Source organism: Bactrocera oleae, chromosome 6 (assembly GCF_042242935.1).
Source record: "Bactrocera oleae isolate idBacOlea1 chromosome 6, idBacOlea1, whole genome shotgun sequence".
Taxonomy (NCBI): domain Eukaryota; kingdom Metazoa; phylum Arthropoda; class Insecta; order Diptera; family Tephritidae; genus Bactrocera; species Bactrocera oleae.
In genome coordinates, this window is record NC_091540.1 from 50,999,773 (window position 1) to 51,017,466 (window position 17,694).

A 17,694-nucleotide genomic window follows, 5' to 3' on the forward strand; every position below is an offset into this window, starting at 1 on the left:
TAAATAGACTCAGCTCGCCACGCTGTTCATTTGCATATATATTTTATAGGGTCTTCGACGTTTCATTCAGGGTGTTACAAACTTGGTGGCGAACTTAATATACTAATATCATATACAGTGCTTTGTGTAATCTTGAGAAGAAGAAGTCAAATGAAAAAGTCATGAAGAGAAATTTATAAATTTTGCATATATGGTAACTGTTATAAAATTTTTATATAATGCACAAGTTAATTAATTAGTCAGTATGTCTGTAACTAATTTAAAATAAACTGCTGCAAAAGAACGCATGCAACTCGGTGAAATGTTTTCAGTGTGACGAGAAAAATGTTGGCCTGATTTTATTAGAAAATATTGTTACGATATTTTTTTTATGTTTTGCAATTGTAAATCGATGTTGCAAGATTATTATAATTGTAACCTTATGGTAAATAAACGTGGATATCCAATATAGGAACTTTATTCGGGTCTTAACTTACCGTAAATGGATCCTGAAAAAAGAAGAAAAGAAAAGTTTAGATGCTTGTAAAAAAAATTCAGAGAATAAAAATAAATGTAAAATATAAAAATAATGCTTAATTCTAATTATTTCAACAATATAATATAATTTTTCTAGATCAAGACCAAGGCAATCCACTCGAAATGGGATCGTTGGACCAGAAAAAATTTTAAAAAATTTATGTAATCGTCATAATACTAAATATTCATCATCCATTTTTATCAGAAGGCAAGGCTTTAAATAAATTCATCTTACAAATAAAAAGCTTTCGAAGTACAAAATTAATTAAAATTAAATTAATGAAATTAAAATCTTTATGTATTCGCATGTTTAAAGCTTCTTACGAAATTTTCGAACTAAAAAATCCACTGCGGGTCGTCTGATCAGATCTGTACGAGCAATCTTCAAAATTTCTTTAAAACTTTCAATAAGGCATTATCGATTTTCAAAACCTCATCGGATTGTTAGCACATTACAGCTCACACAAGTATGGCGATCGCAGCAGCGTAAGTAGCTAAATTCAATAAATTCGTGCACATTTCCATTCATTGGAGAAATCTTGTATGCCCTAACTAGGAATTTGTATTAATTAAGTTGTTAATACGAAATGCCAACTAATTGTTTACTGCTGCAAAAAACTCAAGAAGTGCCCACGGCCAAGAATACATTGACCAAAATGTACGCAGCGAGAATTCAGCTTGCAAACTCTTTTCTCAGGGGAAATGCTTACGTTTTCCCAAGCTTTTGCAGTAATCAAGCCACACACCAGGCACACGATTTAAGCTGCGGCTCTCACATTAGTCCACCGGTATACAAAATGTCACATGGAAGCGGGCAGTATGAGGGAATTCACAAATTTACATAAATCTACATTTAGATTTTGCAATTAAATTGCGATCTGTGTGTGAGCCAATTGTTGTGATAGTTGTTGCTGCACTGGCGCCAAACCACTGCACCAAAAACTCTCGATGGCTGGTGATATAGCCGATGTATCGGTCATGCGCTGGCAGCCGGAACACGATTTGTTCGTAGACTACGTTCCGCGTACGTCATTTCTGTAGCGCGTAACAGGTGGAGTGAAGGAGCAAGCGCTGGCGAGTGGAGGTGAGATTACGTGCCGCGTGACCAATGTTATTTTCTCAATGAAATGTGAACTCAGCCAACGGACTACGCTCGCGCATGGACGAAGGAATCGTGGTCGTGGTGTTGTTAGTGGTGAAATTTTGCTTCTGTGTGTCCTCCGCTTGTCTAACAAGACATCAAGCGCAATCCGGCAGTTACAAAAAAACACAAAAACAACACGAACTCTAAAACTGCCGCAGCAGATCCTGCTGTTGTTGGCGACCGTGTCACTTGGCGACAACTTGTGCGGCGATTTTGCGGCAGCGCGCAGTTAATTAATTCGACTTACTCATACACGAATGGAAGATTTTATAAATAAAACGCCACCGCGTTGTTGCAAAGCCTTACTTATGTATTTATTGTTGCCGTCCACCTTTTGTGTGGAACCTTTTTGGTGCGGCAATGCCTGTGTCGCCGCTTTGCCGGACTCATTGGCTCCAAAAATGGGTTAAGCTATGAGATGCAATCGAGTCATCATCAACACGGCCAGCAATCAGCAGCTTCGCGTATATGTATGTATGCACCGATGTGCATGTGCCGAATAAGTTCACTACCACGTCACATCAAAATCAAGTCATTACAAGACTAACAATTGCATAAGTGAGTGACGGCTGGAGTGCCAAGTGGGGGTTCACAAAACCATGTGATACTTCACTTTAGTTGACGCTAAGGATCAACCATAAGCAGCCGAAGTGTTCCATTCGCCGATGGATCACGGCGCATCATTCGCTGCAATCGATTGGTAGCGATCACGTAGCTGCGGCCTCGAGAGAATTAAAAAAAGAAAATCTCTCAATTAGTCAAGCAATTAAATCAACAATCGTACTAAAAATGAAACGAATTCGTTTCACGTGGATTTTTTGAGATTTTGTGCATTCCAACCAGTTAATGGTGATTACTTGCAGTTTTTGTATGCTCCTGTAGCAATTGGAGTAGGCTGATTCGTTTTGCTCTTGGCGCTTTTGATCATTGCTCTGATTGATTGGCTTGGTGAGTGAGTGTTGGTTTGTTTGTTTGTTGCTTTTAGCTGTTGGCTTTTGTGTCGTATTGTCGCATTGCTCGATGGTGGCAACAAACAAAACCACCCGCAGATTTTCACTTAAAATTCATTTCACAAATTGCGAACCCCAGGTATTTTCAAAATTCATTGAATGTTTTGCTCCCGAAACGCTGCTGAATGTAGTTGCCAAACCAAAAAAAAAATTAAAAAAGTTGTAGCATCGGTCATTAAGAAAATAAATTTATACTACGAATTTGGCTTAATTCAAACACTTCATCTCAGTATCGATTTCAAATGAGATGCCAATCCATTGAATGAAGGAATGAATGCGGAGTAAAATATATGTACATATATAAAGTTTTTAACACAATTATATCCCACCTGCCAGCATTAGACTTCTGGTAATAAAATTCTAGCTTTGTAGTAGGAGAGAGAATGGATAAAACGCTATCTGGAGCTTTAAGATATGATAACCGAACAATCGTGAAACTCGTAATCCTATATTTTATTCATATTACCACATTCTTCGGCAAAGATCGGAGGAGTAATTGTGATAATGTTGTCTTTCCACTGCTCTCTTTTCTTCAATCCTGAAATATAGGCTTTGCGATGAAGGAATTTGAAGTTTTTTAAAGTGTTGAAACCAAATAAAAGAAGATTTTATTATATACAAATATTTGTTAGTTAAGGATGAAATATTTAAAACAGGGGAAAACCAGTTTACAAGTAAATTTAGCAGCGGTTTTATCATCGAGATGAATCTTGTTACTTAAAGATTTTTATACTCTCGCAACATGTTGCTACAGAGTATAATAGTTTTGTTCACCTAACGGTGGTTTGTATCACCTAAAAGGAAGCGAGTTAGATACAGGGTTATATATATATATAAATGAAGAGGATAAAGAGACGAGTTGAAATCCGGGTGACTGTCTGTCCGTCCGTCTGTGCAAGCTGTAACTTGAGTAAAAATTAAGATATCTTTATGAAACTTGGTACACATGTTTCTTGGTACCGTAAGACGGTTTTGCAGATGGGACGCCATTAATCAAAAACAAATAAATCTAATGTGCATATTTCCTAAACCGCTACAGCTAAAAAATCACTGAGAACAAATGTTTTTAGCACCTCTATATACAGAGTGAAAGTGGGTGAACTCGGATGAAAACCCCGCCTACTCCCCATATAACGGTTCTGTTAAAAATTACTAAAAGCGCGATAAATGGGCGAAATCGGATTACAACCACGCCTATTTCCCATATAATACCATATTAAATTTATTAAAGTATGACACCTTGTAACCAAAAATTGTTTAAATCGAACCAAAACTGCTCAAGCCCCTAGGTACTGAATATGTGGACCCCAGTGGCTATAATTGACTTTTTAACGAAAATATCGGTCAATGTGTAAGATATATAATTGAAATTCATATAATACTTGTACTATGTCTTTGTGTCAAAAATGGGTTGAATCGGATCAATACTTCTTAAATATAAAATTTTGCCCATACCTGGGGTAATTTCCCGGGCTTTGATCCTTGCAAGTTGCGAGAGTATTAAATGTTCGGCTACACCGAATATAGAACTTCTATACTTGTTAACACTGTAACCGGTTAATTTGACCTATCCCAGCCTAGCTAGAAAATGTGTAATATTGAACAGTAGAGTACTTAGCTGTCCAAGAAAAGAAAATCTATTTCAACTGTCTTTACAAGGTACACCGATGCAATATAATTTCTTTCTACGACTCTTCAAACAAGGCAAGAACTCACAACGCGTTCGAAATATTCAGGCGATGAAATAGTAAGATACGCTTTTTTAAAATATTTTGCGAAATAAGATAATATATTTATTTTTATAAACGATAGAGTTGGAGAACCTCTCTATACACAAATGATTAGCATGACGAGCTGAGTCGATTTAGCCATGTCCGTCTGTCTGTATATACCTGAACTAGTCCATCAGTTTTTGAGGTATCGATCTGAAATTTCGCACATGTATATAACCTATTCCCACTGTAGCATATAACTTCCATACAAACTGATCGATCGGAATAAAGCCCTTGTATGGAAAACTTTTTTATTTGTCGAGATTTCGTCATGAGATTTTGGCATGAATTATTGTCCAAGGCAACTACAATCTTCGAAGAAATTGCTTAGATCGAACGACTATAGCGCATAGCTGCCGTACAATCTGAACGATCAAAATCAAGTTTTTGTATAGAATCCTCTGCATTTGTGAAGGGCATTATAAATTCGGTGCAACCGAAGTTAACGATTTTACTTGTTTTTTATAAAAGTTGAAGCACAATTACATAAAGTCCCTACAAGGACTCACCGATTAGATTAATCTTGGGTAAATCTATGGTTTGATATTAATATACATATTCATATACAAAGGAATGGCGTCTACTGCCATCAACTCTTTGGCAATGTATACGTTACGTCAATCTAATACTCATTCAATTATGCTATATTCCACTGCATTCTCGAAACAGATTACTTGTTCCCATTCACGTACTTGTATACACATTGTAAGTGGAAGCTAAATTGCATTGTTATTGCTTGTCCAATGGTGGTTCGCAAATTAAATTCCACATAAAAGCAATTTCGAACTTAATGAAAATGTTTCAACGAACCAACAATGAACAACCAACAGAACAACCGGTCAACCGCCCATTCATCCACCATGTCTGCATTATGGATTTAATACTTGTATTTATTTTTTCAAAAATCTATTAACTTCCGGCAATGTTGAACGTTCGTACGTGACAATTGGAACAGATGCAGTTAGTTGTTCGGCAGCGGTCAGTGCGGCCATTGGCTGCGACAGCAACAGGAGCTGATGCAGGAGCTGCAATAGCAGCAGTAACATCATGTCCAATGTTGTGTTACGACGACATTTGTATTATCCGAGAACATGCTTTGACAGCCGTCAATGTGGCGGTCGCGCGCACTCTTCAGCTTCAAAGTAATGTTGCGTCCAGTGACGGGTTATTGCAGCCATCCAGTCCAGTTTCACAAACTTGTATACTCCTATACAGCTTTAACTAATAACAACTAATACGTTTGTATAACATCCCTGGCATTGGAGGCATTATTGCGCATAGTCGAGAGGAATCAAGTGTAAGCAACGAACCATTACGTCTTCGAAGCAAATTTTCAATCGTTTTTAAATTAGTTTAGTAGCGTTTAACTTAATCGCCACCAACAACTCGAAAGCCTGGTCTCGTTCAACGATAGGAGTAATGCGAGAAGTAACAGTAATTTTGATGCATTGGACCCGAGATTGACTGCTGCTCTTGTTGAGAATTATGCACACGTGATTCGATTTTTAAGCAACTGAGACAAGTGGCGCTCGAACATAGTAGAGAATTCTTGGTGATTGCTTGTAATTTGAGGAAATTGCTTTGTTGATTGTCCAACCAAAGTGTTCAACTATAAGTTGAATGGCAAAGCGCAAGTTATAGACACTTAATACATATATAGAAATATATATATTTTTATATCGAAGCCTCCATTGGTTTCACCACACTTGCGTTGTTGTGTTGTAACACATGTTTCCAGACATTAAAATTAAGTTGTGAATCACAGGTTTAGCAATTAGCTCAATGAGTACCATAAGAAGTTTGCAATATAATGGAAGTCTTTTACTACAATGACAGTAAATTAAATCAATGTTAACCAAATGTGAAACAAAGAATAGTCTAATAAAGCCATACCCATATGTCGTTTGCATTTTAATAACTAACTTGTCAAGAAGTGCTCTATATTTTAGACTTCCATGAATCCTTTCTGGGCTTATAGGAAAATTTGCATACTCAAATTGCACAACTAACATAATTATACAATAATATATAACATATCTTCATTACACTTGACGTAAAGGTTGTGCTTTTGCATCATGAAAAAATTTACAAAGTACAGATTCAGACCCTTGTCTCGCCCACATAACGGTCTTTTATCGCAGTAGACAAAATGCTGAAATTTTAGATTCAATAAAAGGTCGAAAAATCGCGTTTTGTCAGTCAATGCTGTCAAGATTGTGAAAAAAATAGTAACAACTTCTCTCTTCCATTATATTAAGACGCAGAAACTATTTCGTCAAACACTGCAGTGAAGTGATCTCTATGCGATTGTTTTTTGTAGTGAACAAACGATTTCATGCAGTGTATGACTCACATAGTCTTTCGAGATGTCTACTATCTTAGGTATATCTCAAAACTTCATTTAGCGTTATGCCAATACGAGATCGTGAACGTTTGTCACATCCCTCTTCGTGGTAGCTGCTTTCGGAGTATCTGAATGTGGCTCATACAAAATCGACGTGTGACCACATTGATACTCGTTTAACCAATATTTGACGGTCAGCCTCGATGAAGAAGAGTCATCTTACACAGTTACCAAGCACTCTCACTGCGCGATTATCCTTCCAATAGAAAAAAACGAATTATAATTCATTTTCAATCAAAACAAAACCAGGAGTTCGATTCTTCTGAAATTTAGACAGTGGCGGTTTACGAGAATGTACTACACGATAGAATTTCCCATGCGATAGTGACGCCATCAGAGGCTACATTCTTATTGGATCACCCTTATACCTACTTTGAGATTCAACTATTACAGAGTGATTAGCAATTTCTATATATACATGAACATATATATCTACTTCTATTTAGGTCTTTACCATGCATTTACGAGCTAAGCAGCAATTTGCTTATTTAATTATTCTTGAAAATGGAAAGTATGATAAAGTTTTATGAATGCGAACGAAAAGGAGTCGACTTCTGAGAGCTTAAGCGGTTAAGTATATACTGTATACATATGTATTCTGTATCTGAAGATCCGCGATACACATGTACCGTTAAGGAGATTAAGTTAGCGACTATGAAACGATATGCAAAATAAGCCTACGAGGCAGCTATGAACAATTTATAGCTAGTTATATGATCACTGGAGGCAGGCGAAAGCAGACATTGGTAGAGAGCCAGAGTTGGTGGAGAGGCATTGTGATGCATTGCATAGTTGCTTCCTGTGCTGGTGGCGCTTCATACCGACTTAGATATGAACAAAAGACTATTGTTGTTGGCAACCTGTAGCTATAAACGTGAGATACGATCGCTTACCGGTTGTTGTTGGTTCATGTTGGTAACTTTTAACTATAGCGCCAACGCTACAACACGGAGACGGCACTAATACCGCTGAGAGACATTTGCGAGCGACTGGTCACTGTGTTGGCATGCAAAAATAAAATAAATAGCAGCGCGGCGCTGCGGAGCGAATTGGATCGTATAGGTTGGCGGTGAGCACCAGCTGAGCGGTTATGTGACCCCTGCAGCCTGGTAACATCATAAAAGGAATCAGTTAAATAACAAATAAACATTTAAGATGATTAATTTAAGCACTTTTACGATACTTTTCATTGCTGCGTTGATTTATTGGACGGTTAACGTTGATATTGCCTCGAAGGTTGTTCTACTGTCAAATAGGCGACTCACTGCATGTGAATATGCTTGACGCTTTGCCTGATGTCTGGTTGGCGGCAGTAAATGATAGCGATTTGCCAGGACGCAAAATTTGTCGCTGCTGCACTTGATGTCGCAACGCTGTATGGACAACAACTTCGACTGTTGGTCCAAAGCTTTGGAATAGCTTCCCCTTTTTAGGTGGAAGCTTGGCCGTCGGGCGCTTTACGGTCGCTTTTTAAGTGGCGATAAAAAAATTTAAAACGCTTCGTAGCAGCAATGGAGAACTGACGACTGAGTATATGCAACGATGCTGCCGTTTAATGAAATTGTCTCAGGAGCCAAACAAGGCGACATGGGTGGCTGGTGCTGGCTACCATAATATGAAGCAGACCGACCAAGCTAAGGCGCCTTCCTAGTCGCCGCGGCTAGGCGGTCGTTTGAGTGCTTTTAATTTTGGATTTCTAGTTGATGTTGTTGTTTTTGGCAAATATGCTATGGCTGTGCACCAATTCGTTTGGAATTCAGTATCTACAGCATTGTTCTAATTGCAAAGTCCAAGTAATTGGCAATTTGTTGTTGGCAATATGAATGGCTAAGGCAATTCAAGTCGACTCGTCTAGCCACTTTGTTTGGTCTACAACTTCTTTAGTCTCGAATTTTGTATTTCAATGAAATCACGATTTCTTCACCAGCAATTCACCAATTCACTGTTCTAGTTTTTTTTTTTTGTAAAGTCGCTTATAAGTTTTTTAAGGAAATTTTCGGCGCTTGTTGGAAAAAATGGTTTGTATTCCCTCTAAGTTTGCATTTCGCGCTACTCACGATTTGTCAATTGAATTGAATCGAAAATGTATAAAAAATTTGGAATAACGCAGCAGAATGTTTTGTGTATAATTCCTGTGGACTTTGCAACAATTAAACGTGCTTGTGAAAAAAGTGATATTCAAGACACGCCGCAGACGCGATGGGCAATTGTAATGAAACGTGGCTTGGCCCAGGCGGCATAGGCGCGTTGTGTGGACGATGAAATACTCGTTAAAATACGTGAGGAAGCATTTAAACTCCAATAAAGTAACAAATTGGTGGTTCCTATTTACAATTTATTGCTGCGAAGATTCACTTTTTTTTGTGAATGTTTGGCTTTAGAAGGCACATAGTACATATATACCTATAGTACATATCTACACTGTTCAGTATTATTTTATGTTATATATGGAACTTGCATTTAATATAGATTTTCCCAACTTTTTAATTTTGTTTTCCACATCAAGTAATATAAATATTTATTTATCAAATTTTAATTTTGATTACAATTTTCATATATATTTTCGCTGTACATTTTTTTAAAAACCAAGGATATTATATATATTTACATTTTAAGACATTTTTATTACTTTTTAATAATTATACATTTCTTATGTAAAATAATGCGAGTTTAATAGCATACTAAATCTCTCCTCTCTTGTCAAACATTTCGCCAATTTTCAGACAATGAATCAGACAAATATTCCCATTAATTAGATAGTTTGAAAACCAGAGTTTGTAGATTTTTATGTATTACTGATCTAAAATAAATTTATATCAACAATTTATCTACATATAACTTCCAGAACCCTCTGTTAGCATACCGTAGATGCATAAGAAACAATAAATAAAAACTAGTTGCGACAATTCATATCACTTCAATAACAGAGCGATTATACTGACCTTGAGCTCGCTGATGGTGCGCTCAAAGTTATTCAAAAATAGTCTGACTTTAGTAGCCGTAGAACAATAACGAATTAAGTTATCAGACTTGATTTTGTATACTATGGTTATAGCAGAATCGAACATTAGAACGAGCTCTGCTGGACTCTTTACATTCTAGCACTGGATCTGCGAATCTCGTGTGGGCTCAGTCAGCGATTGTCTGAAACCAGCACGAGATCCTCCTGATTCAGAGTGGAACATAAGAGGTTCACTCAATTACTTGCTCTTAATAATAATTTTTAAGGACGAAAATTGTAAAAGTAGCATGAAGAAAAATGAGTTGGAAATATCTAGACACTTTTTTCTCCACTGTCCAGCTTTTCCTAGACTAAAGTTGTAGCATCTCGGTAGTTATGCCCTCTGCTAATCAGGAGGATTGGTTGGAGCTTTGACGATATGCAAATGTCTTTTTGATCCATTCTTTGGAGTGCTGGGTGTCAGAACGGACCGGGCTTTTTAGTTATCCTGAAAACCTAATCTAACCTAACCTCGGACAATTTATGGATATTGAATAGTTTTCACGTATTTGGTATACTTCAAATCGCATCAGACTGCCTTTTGGGATTGTAGGCAAAGTTTAAAAAAAAAAAAATAAGTTGAGTATAATAATCCTTTTGTAAGGTTATTGTGAAAAATAGGCTGACCTACTTGATCTAGAATAATTGCATTCGCTTTTAGTAAAATATTATATACAAGGTGCGTCCAAAGTAAACAGGACTTAAAAAAAAAGACAGAACAAATGGGTTTACCGGCAAAATCAATTAATTTATTCAAAATAGTTTCCTTCTGCTGTAATACAGCTTTTTGCCCGGTCCAAAAGCATGTCGAACGAGTGTTTAAGCTCGTTGCCCGGTATGGCCGCCATAATGCCGGTGCAAGCCTTTTGAATGGCCTCCACGTCTGTAAAACGCTTTCCTTTCATCAGCAAATGCATTTTTCCGAAAAGTTAGAAGTCGAAAAAAAACATCAGCATTGTCTTCACTTTTTACTTCTCCAGGCGCGATTTTTTGGTTTTCGGCTCATCGTCATTTATGTCCTCACGACCATTTTGAAAACGTTGAAACAACTCGTGCACTCTGCTACGGGATAGGTAATCATCGCCATAAACTTTTTTCATCAATTGAAACGTTTCGGTAAAAGTTTTACCAATTTTAAAACAAAATTTAATGTTGGCTCTTTGTTCGAAGCTCATTTTGGCACCGATGACAAAAACATACTGACACTTAAAACGCAATAACTTCACTTCTAATAGATGAAATGTCATGAAATTTTTACTGGAAGTCGATAAAGGATAGCAGATCCTAACGCACTAGTCGACATATAGATGGCGCCACTAGAGTTCACTTTGTTTCTTTTATTTTATTACTGTTTACTTTTGAACGCACCTTGTATATGAGCTTATTAGAATATCTGACATCTTAGATGAAATGGTCTAGATAAACTTAATGGAAGGGACGAAAGGAAATTCTCATATAAAGGAATGTAAGAAATCATAAATTTGAATTATCTTATATCAGTCCTTTCAGAAACATACGAGGTTTGTTAAAAAAGTATCGCGAATTTTGTATTTCGTAAGAAAGTGTTTATTTATTCATGAATATCTATTTTGTCCCCTTCAAAGTAATCATTCTTAGATATAATGCAGGTATGTCAGTGTTTTTTCCAATCCTCAAAGCACTTAAAAAGTCATATTTTGTGATATTGATATTGATCCTTTCTTCTTCGATACAGTTTTTTTTCCTCAATCGTAGCATAGCGCCGTCCTTTCATGGACCTCTTTAGTTTTGGGAAGAAAAAAAATCACAGGGGCCATGTCGGGGAATACGGAGGCTGTGTCTCCATTAATGTGCTGCGATGAGCAGGGGCGTTATCATGTTGCAAATGTCAGTTTTTGTTGTGGCGGATTGCTTCGCGCTAATTGCGCATAACTTGCAGGTAATATTCTCTATTGACCGTACGACCCTTTGGCAAGAACTCATGATGCACGACGCTAATGCAATCGAAGAAAACTGTGAGCAAAACCTTCACATTCGAACGTACTTGGCGCCCTTGACTCATGCGGCAGCTTTCATTGGGAGGATTTAACTTTGTTTTCACGTTATAGCGAGCTATGACCCTCTGGAGCAGATCTGGTTCGTCGCGCACAGAGTCCAACATCTCCTGAGCAATATCAATGTGGCGCTGTTTTTGGTAGAAATTGAGGAACTTTGGCACAAACTTCGCGGCGACCCGACTCATACCCAAATCATTAGTTAAAATCGAATAGCACGAGCCAATCGATATGTTTAGCTCCTCAGCAATTTCTCTAATGGTGATTCGACGATTGGCCAATACCATTTTCTTCACTTTATTAATGTTTTCGTCTGCTGTTGCCGTGATCGTGCATCCGGCATGTTTTTTGTCGTTCACATCTTTTCGACGCTCTGAGAACATTCTGTAACACCGATAAACGTTGCGTTTGTTCAAGTTAGCTTCACCATATGCCACAGTCAAGTAAGTATTTTGAAAAATTAGTGTATTAAAGTGTTATGCGGGCTTTATGCCAAGCAAACTATTTGTAAAAGGTTTGTTCAATTCCGCAATTGTCGCATATGCATCAAAGATTATGATCCCAGTGAACAAGCAAAGAAACTAGTACCGACGAAAATTTCAAAGAACCTTCAAAGGGGTTTTGGAAGACTGTAAAATTAAATTAATCGGAATAGTTGAGGATAGCAGAAATATTTTAATATGAAAAAGCACTATGTAGTATGGGTGACGTGTCTCAAAGTAATGAAAAAAAATGACAAAATTGCTTCCGTAACCAACGTATTCTCCTAATCTAAGCCTCCAGCGACTTTTCTTTTTTCTCTAATTAATTTGCAGCAATTAAAAACAAAGCTTATAAAGATTGCAATACTAGCGGCAGATTGATATTATTTTATTAAGGAGACGACTGCCTGCAACCGCAATCCCTACACAAGTCAGTTAGTGCATACAACACGATGATTATCTCTATAGTAAATCAATTCTAGTGGAATATGTTCATACATCGCAAATATACAATCAATTTACTGCGCATAATCTCGTACTAATCCATGCAAATGTTTGCCCTTTTGAAATGCCTGCGATTAAATGATTCGAATTGGCAAAAAAGCGCCCAGCGTCCAACCGATAAATGTACAAGCACAATATTTACAACTGGTAACATTTTGTGGCAATGTTTGGAAATACCGATATTGTTGCTTAGTTGTTTCTATACATGTTGGCTGTTGTTGTATGTTGCACGCTGCATGTTGCAAGCGCGTTAACATATCCGGCGCCTAGTTGAATCAATGTTAAGTCTTTATAAAGCTTATTTGATTAAACGTTGGTGGGTGCTAGAGAGGCGCGCTTCTCAGTATTAAGATCTAATATCTGCAAATATACAAATATCAAACGCGCACACACACACAAACACACACACACGCGTGCGTATGTGCAATGAAGCTAAGCGCCAGCATATAAATGCTTGTAGTGCAAGTTGTTGTTGTAGTTGTTATTATTGCGGCTGCCTCAGTGATTGCTGCATGTTGTGTTGCAATATTAATAATTTTTTCTCTCCGCTGCATATGCATGTGTATGGGTGGTGCATGTGTTTGTGCGTGTCTGCGCGATCGCACAGTTTTAGTTGCGCGCAAGTAGGATGTTTTATTGATTTAGGGCGCATTTAAAGCGTGAACGGCCACATTAATAATTTCCGTTGCAATTTTATTGTGCATAAATTTCATTAATTTATAATTTTGTTGATTTTCACAACGAATCAGCGAATCGAATGTGGTTGCCTATACGCGCGCGCGCCCACAAACACACACACATGCCTACGAGACTGAAGGATTTGGTGTGCACGCGCTGGTTAACTCCCCAGACGACTCGATCCTGGGTTGCTGTTGGCTTTAGTTGGGGCGGCCGATTTTATGATTTCACATGCTGGTTGGTTGGCTTGCTCACTGGCTGGCTCGCTACCCCGCGCTGTCATGCCTATATGTTGAGCGCTCCTCAATGTCTTCTTCCTTCTATACCTGCTGAAGCATAAATTATTTCCCATAGCTTTAGCGCTGTGCCATGCCGTGTGTCGATGTTGATTTTTCGCGATTGCGACTCTGATTGCGCAGGCGCGTCAAGCACAGCTACAGCAGAAGCCGCAGCGGCAGTCATCTTGAACAGCGGTATTAATTTTGTTTGCATGCCCCATGCACTTTTACTATACCCTCCACTACTACGTCTAGTTGTTGTTGCTGTTGTTTTTGTCTACTTGTTGCCAATACATTTTGTTGTTGGCTGGCGTTAATCTGCGCAGTTATGGTCCATTGAGAAATTTGCTTGACTGGTGTTTAACGAAACCACATGCGGGTCCCTTAACATTGGAGGTGCGCTACGCGATTGGTCGACAGGGTCCACTGGCTGTCTGTCAGCGGTCTGGTCCGCGTGCACTGCAGCGTGCTTCCCTGCACTGCAGATGTTGCTTGCGAGCGGGTGTACGCGCGCATGCAGTTAATTATGAGCATTTGGACATTTTTGCCAGATTTGATTTTCGTTTCGTACTTTTTTGTGATTTGTATGTTTGTGTGTGTGTGTGTTGGTGAGCGTTTTGTTTTATGTTTGCTGCTAAGATGAAGATTACATTATGATTTATGCAAAATAGTCAATTCGAGTGATGGCAACATGAGACGCAGACATACGAAAATCCAAAGCCAATATGAACTGTCTGCAAGCGGCAACCCCTGTTGGGACAATCATCGTGTAACAGTCGGTGCAATCGGTTCTAATAACAACAAAATGGACGATGGAGTCATTCGCCTGTGAGAACCATTTTTGTTATTTTTGAAAATCTAAAGTTCTTAGATTTAGTCAGAAGATAATATGTTACTCAATGTTAGGGATTCAAATGATGTAGAATAGATCAGAGGCTGTGTAACTTTTCATAAGTATCCTTTTAAAACTTTGATCATGGTGTGTTTGCAGTTAGATTTAACTTTTCAAGTAAATTTAATTTTGCTAAAAGTTCTATTGGACATTTTTCTTTCGGAAATATTTTGACAATACTTTGACTGGATTTCCCATAGCTTGAGCGTTGTGACATGCCGTATGTCTTGAACAGCGGTATCAATTTTGTTTGCATGCCACATGCACTTTTACTACACCTTCCACTACTTTAGCTAGTTGTTGCTGTCAATTTTCTTACAGAATTATGTATAGTGAACCAAAAAAAAAAACTTGTACAGGAAGATGGTTTTTGAGTTGCATCCGATATATTAAAAAATCTAAATTAACTCAATTTTAGAAAACCAATCAAAAAATTTACAGTTTTCATAAATTGATATTTTAACACTCTGAATACTTTGTATGTACCTACACCTGTGCCCTCTATCATGGTTTGTAGTCTTTTATTTATAGAATGCACCAAATTTTGTGTAAGTTCAGGGTGTACAGGTTGGTTGATAAGTTTCTGGGCTCAAAATGAAAAAATACTGTTTTTGGTATGAAATATATTTTTTTATTCAATATAGTCTCCCTTAACTTCAACTCCAATAATTTATGCCATTCCTATAATGACTTTACGGAAGCTCTGCAAAATACCCGTCTACGGCTGTAATAGCTACTTCTTTCGACGAAAAACGCTTTCCACGAAGGAATTGTTTAAGGTTTCTGAAGATATAGTAGTCGCTGGGAGGCAAATCTGGTAAATACGGTGGATGCTCAAGCAATTCGCACTTTAATTCATTGAATTTTGTCATTGTTAAAACACCTTTGTGAGCAGTTACATTGCCTTAATGAAAAGTTATTATTTTGTGCAGCAAACCAGGTCTTTTCTCATTCAGCTGATCCAAAAGGCTGCAATAATATTTAGAGTTAATTGTTTTACCTTTCTGCAGGTAATCAATCAAGAAAATGTCTTTTACATCCTAAAAAAAACTGATGCCATAACCTTCTTTGCTGATCGTTGTGACTTCATTTGCTTTGGAGCTAAACAAACAGCTTCAGTCCACTGTAAACGTTCTTGTTTTAATTTAAGATCATGGTGAAAGATCCAAGTCTCATCCATAGTTATACAACGACGCAAGAAATAGGTTTTATTCTGCTTAAAACGCTCCAAATTATGCTGAGACATTTTTTTACGATCCAGTTTTTGTTGAATTGTTGACGTGTGCGGCACTAACTTTTCTTTTTCTCCATGTAAAATATGAAGTACTCGTTCGTCTGAGATGCCTATGGCATTAGCAATTTCACACTTAGTCAAACTTGGATCTTCGCTAACAATATTATGAACTTGCTCAATGATTTCTGGTGTGGTTGTGGTTTTTGGTCGTCCTTCGCCTGGATCGTCTTCAAGCCTAGTACCAACACGTTTAAATTCTTCTTCACACTTCTAACAATTGTACATAAATTTCCTTTGCTTTTAAGCCTTTCAAAACAAAGAATCTAATCACTGCGCGATATTAAATTTTTTCCATTTAAAAAAAATACTCTGACACGTCAACTTCAAATGGCTTGTAAACAAAGAAATTGATAGAATGACTTGCTTTGTGTTCTCACGACAGATGTACCAACTTGATAAAACAAAATTTTGAGCTAGTAGTGCTATTTCTGGGTGAGACTAGAAACTTTTAAACCAACCTGTAAATTTGCCCATATTTCCTTAAGAGCAGCCCTAACCTCATTTTTGCTATTAACTATAAACCACCAGTTGTTCAATGGGATTGAAGTGTGGACTCTGAGGTGGCAGCACTTTTTTCACATTGTACACAACCGTTCCTTAACCAATAAAGCAGAATGCTTCGGTTTACAATCCTGACTTAGTTTAGCTGCTGATTGATGGAGCCAAATTATTTTTTAATATATCCATTCTTTATATAATTCCCTCGATGAAGACAAGGTAACCGACGCCATTTGTTCCTACAACACCTCTTTTGTCTCCATTGCACCACACAATGCAGCCTCCTCGCTGCTGACAGACCTTCCTTATGTATTTAATTCTTTTATCTTTTAGCGCTTAGCTCTCCTTTGGCCATAAAGATAGACGACCATCAGATCCTAATATATTAAATTCGGACTTATAGGTAAAAATTACAGAAACCAAATTCGTTATCACGGTGGATATACTCTTTGAAATATAGTAAACGTTTCGCAATATTTCTCTTCGGTAATAGTGGCTTGTTTTGTGGTGTATACGTTCTAAAATCGTGTGAACTCAAGAAGTTCTAAACAGTTTGGGGGAGAAGTTTTGCAATGCTACCTTTTTCCAACTCCTCAGGGTTAGCGCCACCGGATATTTTGAGGTTTCCTTGATACTCCGAGCAACTTTACTTAAAGCCGGGGAGTATAAATTTTTTTGGACAAACCACTACCATCAAGGCTTCCAATGCCATCAGTCTTTTTGAATTTAACAATAATTTACTGAACAATACCTAGTATGTTTTTTTTTGAAAATGTTGCTTAGTTTGAGAGTACTTTTGTTCTCTTGCCAAATTTGACTATCTGTGTCTGTAAATTTTGAGATTTTTGTTTATTTACCATTTTTTCTTCAAAAATTACAACCGCACAAAATTAATTCGTTTACGAATAATACATTTTGACCATACGCAAACAAAACTAGACAAAAATAACGGTACCTAGTTGTACAACTTTTTTTTTGGCTGTGCAAAAATTAGATATTTTAATTTTTTGCTATCGTTAATATCAAACTTGATTTATTGTTAAAATTTTTGTAGAAATACGAAAAATACATAAGATCATCTTATTGTTACTCTTAGTTGCAGCTTAAAAGCTGAAATAATTTAAGTGGGAAGTCCTTTCAAAGTCAAAACATCTCTCTGTACAAGTTTTTTTTTATTTGGTTTACTGT

At 37.3% G+C, this 17,694-nt stretch overlaps 1 protein-coding gene across 1 annotated transcript in view; it reads right to left on the minus strand.

Annotated features, from left to right (window-relative positions):
- Positions 1-399: 399 nt before the first annotated feature.
- The window catches only part of LOC106622717 (uncharacterized), a 78,225-nt gene continuing 60,930 nt past the window's right edge, over positions 400-17,694 (minus strand). Inside the window, exon 4 of the mRNA XM_036359151.2 lies at positions 400-488. Within this exon, the coding sequence (XP_036215044.2) occupies positions 468-488 (21 nt within the window). The 3' untranslated portion in view covers positions 400-467. The remainder of the gene's footprint in view (positions 489-17,694) is intronic.